This window comes from Metarhizium robertsii (genome assembly GCF_000187425.2).
Source record: "Metarhizium robertsii ARSEF 23 chromosome Unknown MAA_Scf_3, whole genome shotgun sequence".
Classification (NCBI taxonomy): Eukaryota; Fungi; Ascomycota; class Sordariomycetes; order Hypocreales; family Clavicipitaceae; genus Metarhizium; species Metarhizium robertsii.
In genome coordinates, this window is record NW_011942171.1 from 1,637,995 (window position 1) to 1,660,689 (window position 22,695).

The 22,695-nt window shown below is 52.1% G+C and overlaps 6 protein-coding genes across 6 annotated transcripts; 2 read left to right on the forward strand and 4 right to left on the reverse strand.

Annotated features, from left to right (window-relative positions):
- Positions 1-714: 714 nt before the first annotated feature.
- On the reverse strand, positions 715-1,542 carry MAA_07365 (cbp4; the record flags this gene model as incomplete). The annotated part of the gene is made up of 3 exons (XM_007825363.2): positions 715-845; positions 1,020-1,204; positions 1,265-1,542. 3 exons carry the CDS (start codon positions 1,540-1,542, stop codon positions 715-717), a joined length of 594 nt encoding a protein of 197 aa, XP_007823554.2.
- Positions 1,543-2,525: 983 nt separating this feature from the next.
- On the reverse strand, positions 2,526-3,869 carry MAA_07364 (epoxide hydrolase 1; the record flags this gene model as incomplete). Its single annotated transcript, XM_007825362.1, has 3 exons — positions 2,526-3,205; positions 3,273-3,470; positions 3,545-3,869. 3 exons carry the CDS (start codon positions 3,867-3,869, stop codon positions 2,526-2,528), a joined length of 1,203 nt encoding a protein of 400 aa, XP_007823553.1.
- Positions 3,870-4,774: 905 nt separating this feature from the next.
- Positions 4,775-6,033, forward strand: MAA_07363 (uncharacterized protein; the record flags this gene model as incomplete). The annotated part of the gene is made up of 2 exons (XM_007825361.2): positions 4,775-5,016; positions 5,103-6,033. The coding sequence occupies 2 exons, from the start codon at positions 4,775-4,777 to the stop codon at positions 6,031-6,033; spliced, it is 1,173 nt and encodes a 390-aa protein (XP_007823552.2).
- An 841-nt stretch (positions 6,034-6,874) lies between these two features.
- On the reverse strand, positions 6,875-10,885 carry MAA_07362 (RNA-directed RNA polymerase (Sad-1); the record flags this gene model as incomplete). The annotated part of the gene is made up of 2 exons (XM_007825360.1): positions 6,875-7,920; positions 7,984-10,885. The coding sequence occupies 2 exons, from the start codon at positions 10,883-10,885 to the stop codon at positions 6,875-6,877; spliced, it is 3,948 nt and encodes a 1,315-aa protein (XP_007823551.1).
- A 2,266-nt stretch (positions 10,886-13,151) lies between these two features.
- Positions 13,152-14,593, forward strand: MAA_07361 (ethanolaminephosphotransferase; the record flags this gene model as incomplete). The annotated part of the gene is made up of 3 exons (XM_007825359.1): positions 13,152-13,459; positions 13,584-13,726; positions 13,806-14,593. 3 exons carry the CDS (start codon positions 13,152-13,154, stop codon positions 14,591-14,593), a joined length of 1,239 nt encoding a protein of 412 aa, XP_007823550.1.
- A 2,408-nt stretch (positions 14,594-17,001) lies between these two features.
- Positions 17,002-19,166, reverse strand: MAA_07360 (bZIP transcription factor; the record flags this gene model as incomplete). The annotated part of the gene is made up of 4 exons (XM_007825358.2): positions 17,002-17,518; positions 17,588-17,901; positions 18,157-18,617; positions 19,019-19,166. 4 exons carry the CDS (start codon positions 19,164-19,166, stop codon positions 17,002-17,004), a joined length of 1,440 nt encoding a protein of 479 aa, XP_007823549.2.
- Positions 19,167-22,695: the final 3,529 nt, after the last annotated feature.

The following is a 22,695-nucleotide window of genomic DNA, read 5'->3' on the forward strand; positions in this document are numbered from 1 at the left end:
ACAAGTTCCTCAGATACTGGACATTCGCTGCGGTGAGACGCCACGTCTGATACGTATGTTACACGGATGAGTGGACTCGGCAACAGCCACCGCAGAGGCCAACCGTGTCGATTCCATGAGCTCGGCTCAATGAGAGAATGGTCAGTTCGCCCTGGTCACGGCTCATGTGCTCACTGCTCTCTCTCTCTCTCTCTCTCAATGGCAGAGAAAGCCCAACATGGCACTCTTCTTTTGCTGGTTGAATACTGAGTATACCCCCAATACGGGGTAGATCTAAAGTCGTATTGGCATGTCAAAGTCGAGATTGCCGCCTGAGCCCGCCTCCGCATGTTTACCCCAGAAACCATTTCCCCAACCTGTCTCGTCTCGACCCGTTCGCATTGGCACTATTACTAACAGTTTTGCAAAAGGTCCTCCTACCTCTTATATGCCTTGGCAGTCTTTGCTAATAATCGTACACTTGGAAATAACAAGGCAAGTAGTTGTACATGGATGAGCAGTGCATCCTGACCGTATTCCTGCATGAAAAGTTCCGCACCCCCGGCAGCCTTTCCGCTGTTGTACACAAAATCAATCCCCGTTCATTTTCCCCCCAAATATTGCCTCTGGACGAGCCGAGCCTCGTCTGTGCTCCCACGTTTTTGCGTACCATTCATCCCCTAGCACAGCGACCTCTGTGGGATCCCAGTCTGCAGATTTTTTTTTGATTTTTTTTTACTTGGAGCCCAGGCCGGCCTCGCGTCGCATTTCTTCCCGGCGAGCATCCGCCTCTTTCTGCTGCACCTTGGCCGCTTCCAGCACGGCCTTTTTGCGCCTCTCTTCCTCCTCCTTGACCACGATCCAGACTAGATTGGGTAAAAACACGCACCCGTTAGCTCTCTTGGTTCCCAGGGATATGGTCACGTCACCTTCCCTCTTCCAAAACAACCCTGCCGCAAGAAAGGTAAAAGGTAGAGGAGGGAGCGGGGAGGGGGGGAGATCATGTGCGTGAGCTCGGCAAGGGGGCGCGGACGACTAACTCGGTTTATCCGATTTGGAATACTCCTTCAGCCTCGTCACGAAATCATCGAATTCTTGCTGTCGCTCCTCCCTCGTCTCGATGCTCTTCTTGAGCAGATCCGGGTTGTACTTTGCGCGCAGCTCGTCCTCGGTCGGCGTGAGTCTCATGGTCAGTAGGGGTCCTCCCACGCTGATTGCTACACCGCTGCGGTCGCCGTGTTAGCCGTGTGCGCAGCATGATTCCGCTTCACGGGGAGCGAGGTACCCGACTAGGACTTTGGTCCAGAGGCGCCAGTTCGTAGGCTGCTTGGGCGGCATGGCTGATGCCTCGGCGTTGCGCTGTGTGTATGCACGGTGCTGGGCTTGGCGGGGAGCGTGGTTTGCGTTCGCGTCGGCGCGGGCGTTGGCTCTCCTCGATGATGGGTTGATCGCTGCGATTGCGATGATGCCGAATCGTGAAGTTGAATCTGTTTGGTGGCGGGTTTTTGAGCAACTGGTGGCTGAGCACCGCCGCTGTACAAGGCTGTGGCGTCGTCGGTCCATATAGTGGGGTCATGGGTCAGCGATTGCTCCACGCGTCATCGGTTTACTCGACTATAATTTTGAGTTGGGATGCTCTTGTTATTTGGCATTTATTCCGTAGTGCTGTTTCTTGGAAAGTATCAGCAAGATCTTGTGGCTAGATTCCGTCTTCCGTCCAGGGTTGCCTGCGCAGTCCCTAACATGGCGTGGATTTGTGGTGACTGCTTGCTACCCTGCAGACCTACCACAGCCCACAGTCACGATGTTGAAGCTTAACACGGGGGAATTTATTCGGATCAGGGAGAATAATGCTCGTCATTTTTATGATGGGGATATTGTATTAAATTGGTATGTACGCATTTATCTGTTCGATTTTTGTCGCAATAAAGACACGCGGTATACCCTTGGTCTGGCTATAAGCATCGTCAACAGAGCCATGCACATCGTTTCACAGGACAACTTATCTAGAGCCATTTTCCAGTGTAAATACATTCAATGTGAATTATTACCCGTGTCTTCTTGATTCTTCGACCGAAATTTGTAAACAAGCGTCGACGATATTTGGACTCGGTTCCGTGATATCCATATCCGAATCCTCAAACATCCATGGGAATACTCTGCAATTTGACCCATTCATTTTTCATCGGGAGGGCAACTCCACCGAGTTTCGTCCGAAGTGGTAAAAATATTGCAAGTTTCATTGATTCAAACAGAGAGTGATGTAGATCCTACAGGGGCAAGTGATATTCTTGCTGAACCAGGAGTAAATATCTAATATTTTAGCATATATCTCATCCTACCAGCGCATCTCGCACGAGGAGAAAGGCTTGGACATCCCACTCAAGTCGTAGGATTCACCGCCAGAGACTCGCTATCCACTCCAACACCATTTGGTGCCTCCTCTTTACCGGGACTCTGATTCCCCATCAAGAACCGCATCGTTGACCCGGCGTCCCCTTCCTCTCTCGACAGCATCTCAACCACACCGAACCGCCCAGCCCAACCTAAACAAAACGCTCGGCGACGTGCTTCGCGCCCCCCTCAAACATGGCCCTCAAATCGGCCACCAACGCCTCGGGCCTCTCGTAGGCCGCGAAATGCCCCCCCTCGTCGTGAACACGCTCAAACACCACGGGTCCCAAGGCGCGCCCCCACGTCCTCGGCGGCAGAACCAGGTCCCTCGGGAAATACGACAACCCCAACGGCACGCCCGGCACGTATCCGAACCCGCGCTGCGTCCTCGCCACCTCGGCGTGCTTGGACTCGTAGTAGATGCGCACGCTGGCCGCCGCGCCCGCCGCCGAGAATTGGTACACGCACACCCAGGTGAGCACCTCGTCGTCGGTCCAGGGGTACCCGTCGGTCCAGTCGTGCAGCTTCTCGTACACCCAGGCCAGGAGGGCGACGGGGTCGGCGAGCGCGACGCCAACGGTGGACGGGCGCGTGCTCTGCTCCGCGTTGTACCCGGACCCTTCTGTCCGGAACCAGCGGGTGCGCTCGAGGAACGCGGCCTCGACGGCCGTGTACGGCGTCAGCAGGTGCCGCAGGTACAGGAGGGGAGAGGTCAGCAGGGCGGGGGGGCTTTGCGCCCGGATAAAGTTGACGTGGGAGGCGAGGCAGGACGACGGGTATTGCAGGCCAATGAGGCGCGTGATGATGAAGCCCCAGTCGCCGCCTTGGGTGACTATTGCATTTGTTAGTGGGATTGTTTACTTTACATGGCGAGTTTGCGCTCTTTTTTGGTTGGATACCGTATTTGTTGTATCCGAGGCTGAGCATGACCTTGTGCAGCGTCTCTGCGTACTGCGGGATGCTGAAGCCCTTCTTGCGGACGCCCTCTGAGAAGCCAAAGTTGGGGAGAGACGGGGCGACGACGTGGAACGACGGCCCGTCCGGGGCGTCTGTGAGGAGCGGTAGGATCTTGGCGACTTCTGCGAAATGGCCCGGCCCTGTAGGGGGGGTTAGTTGGCCACTTGACGGGCTTGCGAGAGTCGTGGACGCCGACGAGACGGGCCGCACGTACATCCGTGGCAGAAGAGGAGCGGGATGCTCCCTGGCCTCGGGCTCGGCTTGTGCACAAAGTGAACACGGAGGCTTCCGAAGCCGTCTACGTGTATGGTCGTCTTGAACTGCGGCAGCTCGGCGTTGAGTTTGGCCTCGTGGGCGCGCCAGTCGTAGCCGTCTTTCCAGTACTTGGTGAGGCGGAGGATGTCGTCTCGGGGCGCTCCGTAGTTCCAGTCATTGGAGAAGTCAACCTCGTCGGGGAGATCAGACAGTTCCAACTTGGCTTTCAGCTTCGTGATGGCGGCGTCGGGGACGTCAATCTTGAATGGAGTGATGCTTGCCATTTTTGCCCGTTGGTTCGCGACTATTGTGCTGTCATTCTGTGAGTCTGTGTGATATTGACGGCCAAGGAAACTAGCAGCGAGAAACGAGATCATTGAGCGGGGGAATTCATCCTCAATTGCGTGATTTGTAATGAGCATGCATGTCGCCCGTTGGAGGCGTGGATGATGTCAAAGGCGGTGGTTAAAGGCGTAGCCTCACATTGGCTGCCGTCGGGCGACTAAGTTTGTTAGCAAAACGATGAGTGCGGGCCGGGGCACGACTGGGCGTACGTACGTCTCCCAAGCTGCTTCCGTGTTGCCGGCCCCAGTTTTAGCCGCCGAATGTACATAGAGCGGATCGGGGGTGCGGGGATGCCGGTGCCGAGTCCCATTGCTTCATTTTTAACGCTGCTGTACCACATGTAGTTTACTACTTTAATAGCGTTGGATTGCTCAAGGGGTTCACTGCCATGTCTACCCGCACAAGGACCATCTACAGCTGACCATCTACAGCTGACCTTGAGATACGCCTTGGTGAGTCAACTTTCAAAAAGAGGACGGAGCAGTCACTTCGACTCATAGTGGCTCAGTCCGAAAGGGGCAGAGTCAAGTGGGGCCGCGCCGCGTCCAGCCTCCGCTCGGAAGCAGGAGGCAAGAAACGAGAGAGCTACTCTGTAGAAAGCGAGGAAGCTCCCCGCATCGCAACGAATTGACTGCAGGACCGGCTCCTGAGACTCGTCAATTAGTATACATACTGGCTCGTGAGTCACACTGTTGGCCCAGAATGGAAATGCGCGCCGCCGAAACGGGGGACCTGGACCGGACGAATCGGTAACCCGCCTTGGCTAACGTGCGAACCGATACTTTCAGCAAGTTGACTTATATAATTGTCCGTCGCTCTTGCCCATCACGGAGGCAGAGTTGACATGAACACAGACGCAACAATCTCGTCGACAACGACACCGTCTCTACTAAGCTTCAATACTCGCAACGCTACGCCTACACCGTCCATATCCGAACACACAGCCAGCATGACAGACACAAACACCGGCGTTGTCGTGGACCAGCTGCCCCTGACCGTTGCGCAAGCCCCGTCCCTCTGCAGGCTCTGCAACGTGCAATTGCTCGGTCTACAAACGTGGCGAGCCCATGTCAAAAGCGACGGGCAGTACGTTTTCCCCCTTTTGCTCCTTCGGCTCCAATAATTTTTTTGTTTAATTTTTTTTTTTTTTGAATCTAATCCCTCTGGGGCAGTGTCTATAAACTTCGAATCAAGGTAGCTCAACCAGGCTGTGCCACATCGCCGCCGCCGCCATCCCCCCGTTCAACAAAGCCGGGTGAGAAATGCGCCGCACCACCACACACTCGCAAGTCGCACGAGCCAAAAGTCGGCGTTGGCCAAGACCAAAACGCCGACAGGGACAGTGACAGTGACACGGAAGACGAGCCACCAGTGCCGGAATTCGATCCCGGACAGTGCCTCTTCTGCGCGCAAGAGTCGGCCGCGCTGGGCGACAACATGGCACACATGGCCGCGGCGCACGGCTTCAGTGTGCCGTTCCGGGACCGCCTGGCCGTCGAGCCCGAGACGGTCGTGCGGCACCTGCACTTTGTTATTTACCGCCACCGGGAGTGCATATGCTGCGGCGCGCGGCGGACCACCGCCAGCGGCGCCCAGCACCACATGCTGGCCAAGGGGCACTGCCGCTTCGACGTGTCCCCCGCCACCGGGGCCCTCTACGAGATGCCGCAGTGTGGGAATGCCGTGGCCGAGCGGGTGCGGCGCGGCGCGGACGTGCCGGTGCGCCTGCCGTCAGGAAAGCTCGTCTGTCGCCGGGGGAGCCTCGACGCCCATGAGCCTCGGGCCGCGAGGCGACCGGAGTCGATGCCGGGCCGGGCGCTGGACCCCGTCGCCTCGCGCTCGGAGACGTGTCCGAATACTACTACTAGTCTTGCCGTTGTCGCCCGGCGGCGGGGAGGGGGCGGAAACGGCCGGGTTGTGCGTACGTGTGGCAGCGAGGCACTGCTTGCCGCGCAGCTGTCGAGGCTGCGGGTGGCGGGTGATAGAGCACAGCGCAGGGTGGAGGAGCGCAAGCGGGGGAGGCTCGAACGAGCGAACAATACCGTCTTGTTTAAGCATTACAGACTAGATGCGGGTGATGGTCGGATAGGTCGTCAATTCTAGGCTGGATAGTGCCGGGCTCTTTTTGTATGCATCACTCGGCTTGAGCAAAGGAGGGGTTGCTCAGGGTATACGTAGCAGATTAAGTTACTTTTTGTCCTTGCATCCTGGTACCGCCGCGTCGTATGTATACACATACTACTTGGTCCAGATTTGGCCGCTGTCCGCGATGCCATTGGACGTTGGGCACTCCGCTTCACAGAGAGTATTTGAGACGGGGCCATTCTTGAGTCGAGAAGATAACTAGCGAGGCGTGACGCGAGTCCTCAACAACCATTGACAACCTTGAACCCGCGACAAGGACAGCACCTGGCATCCTGTCGGCCGAGACGCTAGTCCTGAGAGCGCGCGGTGGCCAGTTGAGGATCAGTGGTGAGACGACAGTAAATGCAATGAGGCAGTTGCTCGAGTTTAGCACGCCCGGGCCATACAATTCGCAAAAGGAATAAGCAGAATCGTCCCATGAGCTCGACCCCAAGATTTGGAATGAATATACCATGGTGGCTCCTGCCGCAAGCCTTAGGTCGGCGGGCTTACAGCGCTGGACAAACACAAAATCCAAACAATTTCAGCACGGCACGGCACCTCTGTAACCAATATTAACAGAATTGGATGTATTCATGCTTGTTTTCTTCAACTTCTCCCCTAAAGCGTCAAGTTTTCCGCAATCCCCCCCCCAGAGGCCCTAGTAACGTGACCAAGTCTACTCCTCCCCGTAACACCTGAGCAAATTCGTCCTCCTTATCACCCATTTGCTTCCCGAATCTAACGCAGACCGCCGTGGCCAATCAATATCTGAACTCCCTGATATACTGGCACTGCATTGATATTTTGTATCTAGATATCACCCTAGGGCTGCTAATCGCAAAAATGCAGCCTCACCCGACTCACCGCTTATTGCGTAGTTCGAAATGTCCTCCTTCGTATCATCATCTTCATCATCCTGTTGTAGAGCGTTGTCACCGGTCGTGATGGCGTCAGACGACTGGACTGGATTATTTTCCTTCATATTAGTGGTCTGCCTACCAACAGTCTCTTGAGTTTTCTGCCCATCAGAAATAATCCTCTGCTTCGTGTCTTTATTTGTGTCAACTTTGGACAGCGTCTCGGTCGCTGCAACACTGCTGGTCTCAGACTGACTTTGCAAGTGTGAATGGCGGTTAAACAGACAAGTCCGCCGAGCTGCGGCCAGAACGGATGCGCCTGGCTTGTACTTGTCACCCATGGCAAGCCGAATCATGACCCAGTGAAAAATCCACGGGAAACTAATAAAAGGCACATTAGGTCTTGGCTCTTCGCCTGAGTCGGTCTCGGCTTGATGACCGACTGGTTCATCGTCGCCACCATTGCGTGCCTTGTTGACCTGTTCCTCAGTAACTTTATACATGGCAGCAACAAACTTGTCCAGCTGAGGCGCTTCACTGCCTCCGGCGACATTGCAGCACTGTTCTCTGAACCGCTGCTTCACAACGTCGAATTCGAGACCCAGGTCTTCCTGTCTCTTGTAGTTGCTCGATATGCTGGTATTTGACATGACCCAGCCAGTGTACAGTTCATACTCGGTTTCGACATGGTACTGAACCATCAGCCGCCGTATGGCAGAATCGTACTGCGCCTTGATTTCTCTGGCTGTGGTAAGAGTACTCATGTCGAATTCATATCTCTCAAGGATTCTCTTGTCGAATGGATGCTCCCACTCGGGACGGAATTGGAACGTGTGCTTGGCCACTTCGTCAAATAAGGCCCCCAAGGCTTTGTTCGACCGATATGTCGACTTTTTCTCCATAAAATGCGGCCACCGTTCTGGCTGCATCTTGTGACCAAATTCTGCTGGTTCCCCGGTTTTCGCATAGTCTACGGCTTGAGAGTGCAACTCTGCTAGCCTCAAGCCTTTAATACAGAAGATTAGCAAGTACTAGTAGTTCACCGATGAATGCGGACGAAGCCACTTACATATTTGTGACTTTGGTCCATGCATGTCCGCAAATGCTAAATGTGCGACAGCAATCAGACCCAAATTGTCATTCTTCATGTAGTTGACGAAGAATTCGCGTAAATCATCAACAGTGACGTCCCTGTCTAGTTGTCGGGGATTTGGGGCTTGGTAGTCCATGGGCTTGTGATTCCATTCCTTTGGAATCAGTCTGTCATCCCAAATAATAAAAAAATCATCGCCATCAAGGTCACCGCCAGATAGCATGGCCGGGACCGGCCGATCTCCCTTTGATGGGAAGACGATAACATCTTTCAAGTGTCGAAGCTTGGGGTTATTCACGGCCTGAACAACTCGAATATCTCCTGGGTGAAGAGACGGATTTCTTCCCACTATGCATTTCCCTTGTATAATGTTGGTTTTTCCCTCATGACTTGGGTCCGTGAGCTGTAAGAAGATCTGAGGAAGTTTGTTTTCGTTGAGCTGATCGGAACAGCCTTCAGTCTCGATAGAATGACCTCGTAAGCTTCCACTTTCGTCCACGCATCCGAGGACAAAAGCGCTCTTCGGCACATGTATTCGCGTCTTTTCTCTTAAAAGGCGGAATGACCAGGATAACCAGAGATTAAAAGTATTGAGAGTAAATGGCTCCCGGACGTTGTCTGTCATGAACCCAGCCTTCAAAAGTTCGGCAAGAACCAACGAAGACTGGTTTTCGTCCACAAACTTGGTGAGTAACTTGATGGCTTCCGAAGTATCTTTTGCTGCATTTTCATACCAGCTGATTTGTTCCTTTAAAAGCGCCATGAACATTTTCTTCGGCACCCCGAGACTTTCCAATATTGTGATTGTTTGACGATTTAGAGTCGCAGTCGAACGAGCTGCGCAGCGTACAATCTCCAAGCCCTGGAAATCGGATTTAAACTTTTCTTGAGAATTTCTGATGTGGACTTCCATACCCTGGGCCTGTGGCCAAACTGCAAGAACCCCTTTACAGCCTCCCATACGGAATTGAAATGCCGTCGGTTTATCAAATATATCCAAAGTCATTTCTTCCATTATGAGCTGAGAGAGAAACTTTGATATAAGTCCCACGCCGTCGGTGAAGCATTGGTCATTACGCTGTATATCGTCAATGTACTTAATATCAGGCACCCATATGCCTTTAATATCCCGCGTCGTTGAAAAGCATTGGCCTATACGTGCTGCGTATTTGGCAACGCACTTGATGTGGTCAAATTGTCCCATCCATGCACGAATATCTTCGCAGGATAAATGGCCAGTGGGGCAGAAAAAGTATGCGCTGCTCTGTCTTAACTGCGAGCTCCCGAATGCCAGGAATTCGTATTGTCGATCCCCAATGCGAATACCTTGAGATAAAGCTCTTTCGACGCGTTTCCAGATCTTGTCATTCTTATATTTGGTCTTCCCAAGCCGAACCAACTCGGACTCCTCGACGAATTGCACGCGTAGAAATCGATCCTGCAAGTGGCTGTACTTCCGAACGACTCGGTTGGATGTCTCCACGGTTGGAGAGTTGAAGCGGATGGTAGTCGCTGTTATAGACGCTTTGCGAACATAGGTGCAATAGTGCGGAATTCTTGCGGCAGGAACAAAGGCTGTAGCATCTTCCATGCTGAAAAGCTTCATGGGATCAAATAGTATTTCATTCTGGTCCACAAGGTATTCGAGGCGGTGGGTTGCATCCATGGTTTGGAGGTTGTTGAGCTCTTGCAAGAAATCAATGCCGATTGCATATTCATTTAAAACACCCCGGGATATGCACACCTCGAGCTGGTAGCGGACCTCAAAAGGTAAGTGTATCTTTTGAGGCATACTGAGCAGAGCAGAAGGCTGGCTGGCGGTTACGGCCAGTGGATGCTCAATATAATCCCACAAACTAGGGGCGTCGGTCTTGGTGTCAAAGACACAGCCTGGACGGACCAAAACATTCAAGTCGTAGAAAGCGGCCTGGAGATGCAAATATGATGCCGAATTTTCTGCCTTTTCGGGATCAAAAGATAGGCGGAACGTCGTCCATCGTCCGATATCGATATAGTCGTCAAACTGCGCTTCATTGTGGATGGAAATTGGATGCGCATCATTGCTAACCGGAGAAATATCTGTAGCCCGTTGCCAAGTATCGCTCAAACTCCATTTTTGAGGATTTCCTTGGAACGTATCCATAATGTTGTCGACTTTCTCAAAATATTCTGGAGGGTAGGGCAGAGATATGACCCAATGTCGTAGCTCGTTCTCGTTGTCGGCAGTAGACTCCAGGATTGTTTTAATATTGGAGATCTTAAATCTCACCTGACATTCCTTGGAACTTTCCCGATTATTGATGTGCGAAACGGTGGTGAACAAGACGCTCATTATATTGCTTCTCACATTGAGTTCCAGAGGTATGCCTCCGGGTGAATTGATGGTTTTCATTACTCGCATCAAAGACGGGCTCAACATACTACCAAACCCAAGAGAATTCAGCTTCAGTATGATCTTGTCTGGGTACCTGGGGCTTTTCAGTGTGTTAACCGGTGGCCGCTCGTCAAGAGACACCATGAGCCGGAGCCCATTTGGATACTGTCGAGTATCCGGATGGTCGACGCGGACGGGTCCTAGGTCCCAGATATTGAGCCGGGGGGGAGGCTCAAAACGAATCTTTGCAGACATGGTTCCATTGACAGACTTGGGGTCAAAGAGATCTATCCACAAAATGTTGCCTTCTGATGCAAACCATCTCCAAATATACTCTGCGGAGATGTCGACGGGCAGATTGTTGACTCTGATGATTACATACGGTCTTGTTCGCCATTCATTTTGGGAGTCCGAGGATGGAATCGAGGTAGTCCTCAGTTCTTGTATGCGACCTCCACTGCCTCTTCCGTGAGAAAGAGGATTCTGTTGCCGAGGTTCTGGCATTATTCGTTGTGGAGGCATGTTTAGAATGAGCGATCCGAGTCCCGATGCTTAAACGTGAACCAGTTGCTGAACTTATAAATAGAACAGATCTCGCGGAATTAGAGTGTGAATTCTGATGCGTGGCAATGTGCCCGAGCTATTGCTCTGGAAACCTAGGAGTCTTGGGTTGTTGAGATTGAAGAAACCTGCAGCTCGGTCAGTATGGCTTTTGGGAATTCGGCCAGTATGCAGGAAGAACCGGATTGTGCCTGGCACCTTGGAATAATGCGCAAAGAATAGTTAGGAATCGTTCGGCCGCGTGATAATGGGAAGGCGCGATCTGCACCTCGTGTTGGTGTTTTTTCTGGAAGGAGATGTGGAGGTGCTTAAGCGAGGTTCGTTACTGCGACTCGTCGGGTTTTTAAACAGACCAGCGCAGAAACTTGGTTGCCAGAGCCGCTTCTCCTTCTAGTGAGGGAGTAAAGTGAATGAGACGGGGAGAGAAGGCAAACGCATATTGTGCGTCGGACAGGCAGATGGTCCATGTGCAGCTGCGTGACTCACTTTTCTCTCACCTTGGCCGTGGAACTCCAGTATTTAACGAGCAGTAAGACACTCGGCATAAAAAGAATTCACAGACTTATTGAAATCTGTTTGATTAGTTATCGACCAGATATCAATATGACCATCCGCACTGGTGGTGTATATCCCGTTGTGCAATACCATCTCCCGTTCTTATAAGTACTCAGGTGGGACTCCAATACTAGGACATATGGCATGCTGAGGAGTACTTTTGTCCAGTATAGAAGCTGTTTATGAGCTACAATTGTTAGCATTTATGGTAGGTGGCTATAGTATACTGGCCCTTTCAACAAATGCGCCATGGCACTTGGGAGATGAGGAGATATGCGCCTTTGCTGCAAACCCTTGAGCAACTTTTGATCTTATCTACAGTGTCCAGCAAAGAAGTACATCGCACGTGTATTGTGTCAGTTTGAATATTTTCGTAAATCGGCACGGAGACGACCAGTACATGATAATAAGGCAAGCTGAAGGTTCAAACCGGGTGCAGTCTGAAGTCTATGTTATGGCTACTTCTGAGCCGTGGGAGACACAAGAGGAGTTGTTCCGTACGATATGAGCGGCCTAGCAACGCTAACCCATGGGGTCTGATGGCATATAATCTTCAAACGCTGCGTCCTGCATAATCGTCTGGAGGAGTAGTCTTATTCACCTTGTGAATGGCACGGTTGCCCGAATCCCTTTTTTTGAGACTCGCTTCTCCGTACACATTGAATAGGGGCAATCAACGTTGCGTTGTTCAGTAAATGTGGGGACTTTTCTTGTAAGCCGCTACAACAATCTTTGCCTGCCATCATGTGCATCATGTCGCGTGGTGCAAACGGTTGCATTCCACGCTCCTTGATGATGCAGGCATTGACTGGGGAAACACATGATGTCTGGTACGTACACATGCCCTGCGTCTGCCCAGAATGTGAGAGGATAGGCCGTAACAGGACTAGCGCAGAACGGCACAGGGGAAATGACGTTGCCGACGGCATCAGTCCCGCCAGTCCCAGTCCGAAAAATTTCACGTCAAAGTGAAAGCAGGAGCAGCTTATCAAGGGAAACCCGCTAGAAGAGGAAAGGCCAGCGCACGGCACGCAGCACACAACTTTCACGAACGCTGCTAAGTGTCCTGTACCAGAGCATGTACCTGGTACTGCACTGCTGCACCCTTTCACACGCTTGACATGGGTCATTTCACCTCAAAGAATATCTACCGGTACTGACACTCCATGCCACGCGACACGAACGGAACTCCGAAAAAAAGAGAGAAGGCGCAACCCTGTAGGTAACGAGCCGCCCTCCCTCGTCACGTCCGTCAACTCTCGACGATCCCCGAGTTTCCCTTTTCCCCCTCTCAACACCAGCATCCCTTTCTGTTTCCAGTCTGCGTGTCTAGAGTTCCTAGTTCTGCGAGCGCGGCTCTGATCAAAGGGCTGAGTGCCTCTGGCTTTGGCTGACTGCTGACCTGACTCCTCCCTTTCCTTCTTTAGCCTCTGCTTCTCGGTTGAGCCTGCGATTGTCTGAACCAAGTCGACATCTGGACGTCCCACACCCCTTTTGACTTGGCACCACTTGTGGCGATCAACCCGCGACCACATACATACATAATATTTTGCGGCACGCCGGTTAGTTCTCTGTCAACTATCAGTCTCGCACTCGCACGCGCACGCTCTCTGACAATTGTGTTTTCGGCAGTTGCCCTCGCACATCGCCCAAGATGGTCTACCTTCGACACAACCAGCTCCCGGCGCTCAAGGAGTACAAGTACTCTTCGGTTGATCGGTCGCTCACATCCAAGTACATCCTCAAGCCGTTCTACAATAATTTCGTCATCAAGCTGTTTCCCATGAGCATGGCCCCCAATTTAATCACTCTGACTGGATTTGTGTTTGTGGTAATCAACTTCTTGACGCTCCTGTGGTATAATCCTACCCTCGACCAGGACTGTCCCGCTTGGGTGTATTTCAGCTGGGCTCTGGGTCTCTTCCTCTACCAGACTTTTGATGCCGTCGACGGTGCTCAGGCGTGAGTCCATACCCTGTGGTTCCCGGATAACCTGCTCCTTGTCGCATCTCAGCGTCAAAAATCAGCCAAAACTGAAGAGGAGTTCGAGCCGATGGTGGACATTGACAACTAACGCGACCCGTAGACGCCGAACCAAGCAATCCGGTCCCCTCGGCGAGCTATTTGACCATGGTGTTGACGCTCTCAATACTAGTCTTGAGGTTCTCATTTTCGCTGCTTCTCAGAACATGGGCCAAGGCTGGAAGACGGTTGCGACTCTCTTTGCTTGTACGTCCGCTCTCGCTCTTCCGTTGTTGATGCGCAGAGCTGAAAATGCCGATTGCTAACGTTTATTTTTGAATTGCAGCTCTCCTTACTTTTTACGTTCAGACCTGGGACGAGTACCACACCAAGACACTCACACTCGGCATTGTCAACGGTCCAGTTGAAGGTGTCTTGATTCTGGTCGCCGTTTACACCTTGACCGGTTTGCTCGGCGGAGCCCATATCTGGCAGCAGAGCATGCTCAAAGCCATTGGTATTCCCGAGACCTTGGGAATTCCCACGTTCATTTACGAGCTCTCCTTCACCGAGTGGTACCTAGTCCAAGGCGCCATCGTGCTCGTCCTCAATACCGTCGAGTCCTCCTTCAACGTCATCCGAGCGCGACACGAACGTGGTGACCGCTCCCGCGGGGCTCTTGTCGGCCTGCTACCTTTCTTCGGCGTTTGGACTCTGATAGTCACCTATCTGCACCTGCAGCCCAACATTTTGCACCACCACCTCGTTCCCTTCGTACTTTTTGCCGGTATTGTCAATGCCTACAGTGTTGGGCGGATGATCACAGCCCACCTCGTCAAGCTTCCCTTCCCTTACTGGAATGTCCTCAGCATCCCCCTAGCATGCGGTGTTATCGACTCTCTTGGTCCAGTTCTCGTCAAGCGATTCGGCATTGGCTGGCCTAGCGCCCTTGGACACGACGAATACCAGGTTTCTTTCGTTTTTCTCATCCTTGGTATTGCTTTTGGTGTCTATGGCAGCTTCGTCGTCGATGTTATCGTGTCCATCTGTGACTACCTCGACATTTGGTGCTTGACTATTAAGCACCCCTATGACGAGTTCGGCCCCAAGGCCAACGGCGAGAAGATCCACTAGGGTGCCACTGTACTGAGATCAACTCTCCCAACCAACTTGGAAACCAAAAACTGGTGAGCGCTGTCATCAAGATGTGAAACGGTTGCGAAGAAATGCCTTTTTAATACGACAAAAAGACGAAAAAGCGGACAGATTTAGGGAGAGGCTACATGATGGTTTAGGACGCATAAGAACGAAGGTCACGAGCACGAAAATATAAGCGACTGGGAAAACGCGCGGGGTTTACTACGCCAAGGAATTCGATCGTACGTCTCGTGCCGTCAGTACCGTTTTCTGAGATGGACATAGAAACTATGGCCTTGCCGTGGAAACGGGAAAAGAAGGAGGGAGACCATGTGTTGCAATCTAGGGAACAGACATGTTATAGGAGTTAGGAGGCACGGAGTCTTTAGTTGTATTAGTTGCTTTTAGCTTTACATTGCGTGAATTCTCTGCATTGTATAATATTAATCCATATGATCCCGCTTAGGTTGGCCTGTCCGCTTTGTATTGCCAGTGCTCCGTACAAATCTGCAGATATATTCGTTGATGGCGGTATACAGTTTGCATGGTAGACAGGGATTGCAGTGGCACATGGCCACTTGACTCCTGAGACGATCAAAATTGCTGATACCGGATAGGGAGATACGTCCGAAGAGCTAAACACTCCAGGAATCGCGACGTCATGCTGGCGCGGTGCTAAGTTGAAGTGAAGACAAGTAGCGTACATTGCCCAAACATCAAACGGGGTCAACCTGACATGTCGGTCATTTTTTGCATTTTGCGTCGTCTAGGCAAAAATCATAGAGCAGGGTACTCCTTCGATCGGAGCCCAGCTTGGTATGTTTTATCTTGTATTTCCAACAGTCGCCTGGCTGCTCGTCCTATCTGTCCATCTTCGCCGACTCGTGGCGGAGAGCAACAGCAGCTTGATCAGGGCTTTACCGTGCATGGCGTACACCGTGAACCCGGTCGAATCCCTTATACAATGTCTACGAGCCGGCTTTCCTACGCGCGCAGCGAATTGTTTCTCTGTATGGTCATGACTTTCTGCTGCCCTGAGTAGTCGCGCTCGCGGTCAGCAATGCACTGCATTACCATTCCGTCGTCAGGGGTACCTCTCAGGCACGGTTTAGAGTTTTGAGTTTCCAAGTACCTGTAGACTTGACGCACAAGGCTCTAAGACGTCTCAGCGTCGGCATCGGGCAAGAGTCTTGGGATCTGAACGTCAACGGGGTCCCCAGTATTTAGAAACGAATACTACATGGTCGGTGCTCGGCCGCCGCCGGGCTCATATTATACGCCGAGTCAATAAACTCGACATTGCCGTGAGATCTCAAGGCCAGGAATATGCCACCACTATTCATCATGTCGCAGGAGGCAGGCGGCTTTTCCCTGCCTCTAGCCAAGACACCTAATCTCTCTTGTGATGCGGGTAGACGGCTACATCGCCATGGGGAGTTCTTAGGTTTCTAGTGCTGTAGCTTAGCGGCCGGGCTAGTCTAGAGTCAACGGTCTTAGTTTTATTTAGTGAAAATGATTCCGTCTTGCCAAGATCCGAGCGAGTCATCACTTGAGCATGACTAAGAAGACTTCGTTTCGAAAACAAGGCTAATGAAGACTGGCACGTCAAGGACAAGGATGTGTTGCAGCAATGAATGTAGTTACGACATAGGACGAGTTGAGTGGACGAGACTCAAATATCCCGGGAAAAGAATGGACTATAAAAGTACAGTCTTTATTTAAATATCGCTGTGATTATGTGTAGTGCACGGAAAAATTGAGTCAATTGAAGCTGAATAACAAAGCGACGCCATTAATAAAATCAACAAAACTTTGCCCGCAGCTCAATCCTTCCCCTACGTCGGTCCAAATTTTCCACTCAAAAAAGAGACAATTATCCCGATCATAGCATGCAGTCCAGGGAGTTCATTTGCTGGTATAATGACACTGAACCTGGCCGTACATCAAGGCTCCCGCCAAGCCCCTGCCCAGAAGTCAACGCACAACAGAGCTGCTGATATGGTGCCGGTTACCAATGACTGGAAAACAACAAACAATGGCCGGAGGCCATGTTTTATAGATGAGATCGGAAAGTGAATGCTGTGTTTACCAAGCTTGCGCCATCCATGATATCAAAAGCAGCCCAAAAGGTGGCAGCGTACCGCGCCGCATGCGCCGCCAAATACTGATGGGTAGGGAAAAGTATGTATCATGTGTAGCCCCCAGGGCCCCAACCCAAAAGTGAAAGCCAGTCCGACGCCTTTTGTACCCAAAATGCCCCCTTAACCAAAACACCATGTTTTGAAGCCTTACGGCTCAGATATTATTTGACTTGCATCGCATCATGATAGACGTGGCCCTTCATCGGACCAGTCCCAGAGGCAAGGCGTTGCATATGACCTCTTCAGCCCAAACCGATTGGGCGACTATAAAAGGTCATCGGAGCCACTTGCCACGCTTTGTTCCATAGCATAGACAATCGAGCGCTCCGAAAAGACAGGGCCTTGTCCGTCGCATAAGGCACACGATTTCAATCTTTCACTGACATCACCAACATCGACTAGACCTCGTTTGTAGAGGTCATGGTCAATGATAAAGTCCCAAGCTGCACCAGCAGCGAGCAAACGCTCCCCATCGTCAGAAGTGACAATACGGTGTGAGGGGGACTTGTTCTTGTGGTTTTGAAGAACGTTGGAATAAAAGTCGGTAGGATTATACCTCATGGGGCCGGTTGTTGTTGGTTCGGGTGAGTGCGAAATATGATGTCCGTTGGTCACTGACGACGTGGCTCTCAAGATCTCGTTTTCTGTTGAAACTTTTTGTAAATCACGCTTGAGTCTCTCATTCTCGACCGACGCCTGCTGCTGCGCCGCTTCCATGTGGGCAAGTTTTGCTTCCAGATCCTTGACATGCTTCTCTTTCCGTTCACGGAACGCACGTTGTCTAACCATGGTCATGTTAAGCATATTTGCTCCGGGTACGTGTATGAAAAACATGGTATTGAGCACTCACGCTGCACGGTTCTGCGCTTTGCGTCGCGATTGGGCAGGTGTCAGGGACTCATCCTCGTCGCTACCCCCTCGAGTATGACTGTTGTCATCAGCGCCATCGGACCTGGCTCCCGACAAGGTGCTATTGAGGGGGCCATTCGAGCTAGCAGCTTGATGAAGCTGTGAGATTGATTGCTGGCTTGTATATGTCGCAGGATTCGGAGGAGTTGGTGGACCAGGAAAACCTGGAGTCTGGTGTTGAGAAGGGTTATGGAAGCCTTGGTTGTATTCGAAGCCTTGAAACTGGTCGGTATTGGGAATACCGTCGAAACCATCCTGCATTACACGAATAACTATTAGTGACGAAAGGATATATGGGGCAATGATACAATAATTTTGCATGCGTTGCAACTTTTTCAAGGAGGTGAGGGCAGGTTCACGCCGTGGTGGAAAGGAACTCGGTACAAAGCCGTCGGGTGCAAGTCCATCTGGAGTTGAGCCATGGTGGGGTGGGATGAAGAACAGGGAGAGCCAAGCGCGAGCATGGCATGGCTTTTTGCAGACACGGGGAATCATGAGAAGGGTACTGACTGCAGGAGAAGCGGTGTTGTAATCGTCGGAGCCCGCAGAGTGAGAGTTGGACGGCGTCAGTGGGGGAACGCTCATGAAGGACTGGTAGGGCTGGCCAGCCGTGAAGGGGAACGGTTGCGACGAGAAGTCCATGGCGGTTCTGTGGCTCTGTGGCTCTGACTCTGTGACGGTTGATCCGTTGACGCTGTGCTGGCAGAACGAGACAGAAGGGAACTGAGAGGGCGAGGGAATGCAGGAGAGGCGAGTTGGCGATGTAGGCGATGGAGATTGCGACTGGGAAGAAGCGAGATATAAGGACGAGATGGAGAGCGCAGGAAAGCGGCCAAAAAGTCGAAGCAGGGCCTTTGGGCATGAGACGACGACGCAACGGGCGATGGTGGGCTGAAAGTCGACTGGTCCCCAGTTAATGCGCGCCGGAGGTGAAATGGTGGCGTTAACCCGCTGGGCATGGGGACATGGACCTGATGGGCGTGAGCCTGTGGGAAGGCACGATGGGCGATGGCGGGCGTGCCGGACTTCCAGGAGTTGATGCTCTCAATGCTCCCGACATCAAGACAAGACGAGACGAGACGAGACAGGGCTTGAAGGCACATAGCCGATGCCGAAGGCCGAAGGCGCATGTCACGGCTCATGGCTCATGGCAGATGCAGCACGGCGATTCAAGTTGGAACAGAACCATCAGCGTCAGTACCATCAGGATCCATCCTCGGTACGCTTGGGCCGTTAGCCTTGTAGGCCCGGCTCCATGGCTTCTGGAACTAACCAGACACAAGTCGACGGGGCCGGGCCTAGAGAACATACGAGCAACTTGGTCCTGGTTAGTTCGTGAATCGTCAGCCTCGAGTTGCAAAAGTACACGCACATAGCATAGCCTTGTTATTTGACGTATGGGTCCAGACGATTGATTGACAGCTCGACACCATTTGAACCTCATGAGGTGCCGCGTTGTGCTTGGGGTGGCGCCGACGGTTGTTCAATGTTGAGATGTTGCGACCAGACAGCGGAATCATGATTGATTCGTTAATTACAGCAGCCAACTGCCTGCCAACTAACCGCTGCAGTCGCCACATGCATCTTCTCCCAGCGCGGAAGGACCGACGATCAACGCACCTGCCAACAGGCTTCTCCAGCCGCAAATGTTATAGTGATACCCCGCCAAGCATCACACTTGGCAATCTCCATCGGCATCTCTAAATTCAAGCCTTGACCACACAAGCATACCGGACTTCTCATCATTAACTCCGCTGGCTCATCGGCGCATAAATAAACCCTCCACTCATAAGTCAAACCCCCCGTACCAGGCCTTGTTTTCCCACAGGACACCACGCCGGCCGTCGCATTCTTCGTTTCACAAATTCTGCATCTAGAGTTCACATTGGGAGCCCAGCCAACTCTTGCTCCCACTCGCTGCTCTTCCAAGCCACCAACCACAATGAGCCAGGCCCTCCAATCTCCTCGACCATGCCGCCTATCCATGCCGACAACCACGAACAACACAGCTACAGAGTGTTCCGCAACCAACAGGTTTTTGCACAGAAGTTCTCAGCTCGAATGTCATTAGTCCCGGTGGATCCTCTGCCACAATCCTGCCGGCACGTCACTCCATGCCCCTGAAGCAAATGACTGCCTGCCAACAGCCTGCGTCGCCAAACCGAGACCAAATACTCATAGTCACTCCACCCGAGACAATGCTGGCCATTGTGCATCTACTATACTCCGTACTGCACCTTGGGAAGCTATTGACTGCCCATTTTGATTGTTCTGGCAGACATGAAAATGGCGATCACTGATTCTATGGGAAACAATGCAGTTGCGGCTCCTATGGTGATTTGGTACGGAGGGCTACATCACTCAGAACACACTATGGACCAGCGCAATGAAGGGAAGACTTGCCGAAGCCGAAACAGTAATACAATGCACACTCTTGGGAAAAGATGGTGGAGAGGGCCCTGCTGCCAAGCTCCCAAACCATCTCCTCAGATGACTGACAGCGTCAATAGTCGCTCAAATCTTGTACGACACTGAGTATGGCAATCCGTCTTGTGTTCCACTCCATAACCCAAGACTAAGGCTCCCTCGTAACCTCCAGGACCATACTAGCGGCGATGCATCCAAGTCCTGCAAGTTGCGCAATGTTGCGCAATGTTGCATTTGCCAGCCAACAATAATGAATAGCACGTATGCCCGGTGCTAGATACTAGCAAGACTCGGGCATTTCGACTACCTAGTTTCGATGTTCGGCACGCTTTGTTTCCGGTCTACCCGAACATAATACGTGCACCGAACTCTTAATACTTTGGGGGCTGGGATTGTGGTTGGCTGGTTGGTTGAACTTGGCTGGTTGGTTGGTTGGTTGGTTGGTTTCGTCTTACCTGCGGGATGTCAACCTCACAGCGCCACTCAACTCACTCATCGACGACCGATGCGACTTCCGGCAGGCTCGAAACACAATGCAGGCTACCCCTGCTGTTCCTAGTCCATATTTGACGTAGATCGTGCAATCCATATCGATCCTGTCTCAGTCGCTAGCTTGTCTAGAACGCACGCCCTAGCTCAAGAGCCTGTCAGCTGTCAACTGTCAAAGCCAAGGACTTTTTTTTCGAGTCGGCCTTGTCTCTATCAGAGATTGAGGACCTCGGGCCTGTCCTGTAGATCGCTCTATTGTCCGAAGTATGTACATACATATGAACAACGGGATCGAGAAACCGTGCAGCTCCACCCTCAAAGGCCTTGTTCAGAAGTGGAATCAAACCCGAGGCTTGTCTCACCACACTAACTTCATATGTTGGCTTGTAGTCAACGCCTGGAAGTAGTTGATTCCGTTGCCATCGCGGAATGATCTGCCTTGCCATGTCCATCTATTGCCTTCTCTATCCGCCCGCTTGTTCATCAGGCGCCAAACACAAAGAGACCAGCGGAAATGAGCTTGTAGGACACAATCTTCCGTGCCTTGCCCTCGACGTCCACATGGCCTCCGGATTACTACCTTTGACACCGAAATCTCTTGGCCATCTTTGTGGCTCGACAAGCCCATTGATGCCCTGTGCCAGCACCTCGATGTCTGCCACCTATGGCACAGGCTTGTCAGAGATCGATCTCTCGCTCCTCCTATTCAATCTCTTGTCCCGTATTCGTTAGTCAACACATGGGTTTGTGGAAACCACAATATAGAGTCTCAAGTGGCCATATTATGAGCTAGGGACTTGATTGTTATTTCTTTTCATTTGTTTCCATGCCGTTCCTTGTCCAAAGAGTCATTTGATGCCTCGTACCTTTTAACCAAGCCGTGAATGGCCATGGCACATTCATGATCCGTGACATCCTTGTCTATTTACTCCGTACACGTGTCTTACTTCCAACTCGCTGTCATTGCGGCTCTTACGGCATCGATCTCTCGGTGGAAGTACGAGGATAATAGCTAGCCAAGTGCATGCTAGTAAGTTCGGATACCAAGCGGCGACAGGGTCAAGACCAGTGCCGCCATCACCGTGGGGAGGAGCACCGGCACTTTGGAAAATGTACACGTACTCCTTGATACCAGGGCTGCTGGAATAAACGCCCCTCTTGACGATTCGGGCCTCTAGCACATCGGGCACCCAGAGCCTTGCCTTGAGGCGTTGACATGTCCGTCAGAAACATTGCGGTGTTCTTCAGGGTCCTCAGCACGAAGAAGAGCCTGCCCCTCGGCAAGAGTGAGTCAAACCTCCTTCCTGGGTTCCGGTAACAGGTATTCTTCTGAGGCGCAGGCGGTTCCAATCAACGCGATCTGGTCGGCACAGCAGTGGCGAAGCCCCGGAAGATGTAGAGAAGCACCGTCTCCAGCATCCCACGCACATCCAAGATAAAGCCTCTTCGATTTCCATTTCCAAACCGAGACCAGCAAGCTAAAATTAAAGAGAGAAGGAAAATATGTCAGATAATACTATGAGGAATACATTCTCCCATCAACAGGAAATGGTAGCAATAGACCCGGGGGTAGACAAACCTGAGCCATATGTCCAAGGGTGTTGGAATTCCTCAGCACGAAAGACGGGTTCAGTACTCCGTACAGTAGACGCGCTTTCTTCCACCGGCAATCCCAACATTGAAGCTGCTTGTAGAACTGAAGAGACTGCAAGATAGGCCCGCTTCTTGAAATAGTTCATTCCAAAGACTTTAGAGCCGCCCTCAGGGGCAGACCACGAACCCCATACCAAGAACCTCGGCACCAGGCGCAAAGCAGTAGCACTTGGTGATGCGCGGCTCGTAGCTGGAAACGCGCACTCTCACCAGCTCAACAAGGGGCTTCTCGATGGTTTCCCCCCACCAGGACAAAACCCTCGAGCGTCAGACCTCCGATCCATCTCACTATTTGCTTGGGAAAAGGCTTCCCCCTCAGGGATAGCGGCCACAACGCCCTGGATAGCCCGGTTTCTCTCCTCGCGCAGCTCGACAAGCGCCATCGTTTGCACACTGCGTTCTCGCATTCTAAACCCGTCCCCTGGGCTTGATGATCCTGTCAATGTGCTCGCCTCCCACGGTCTTCAGATTGACCCTCTC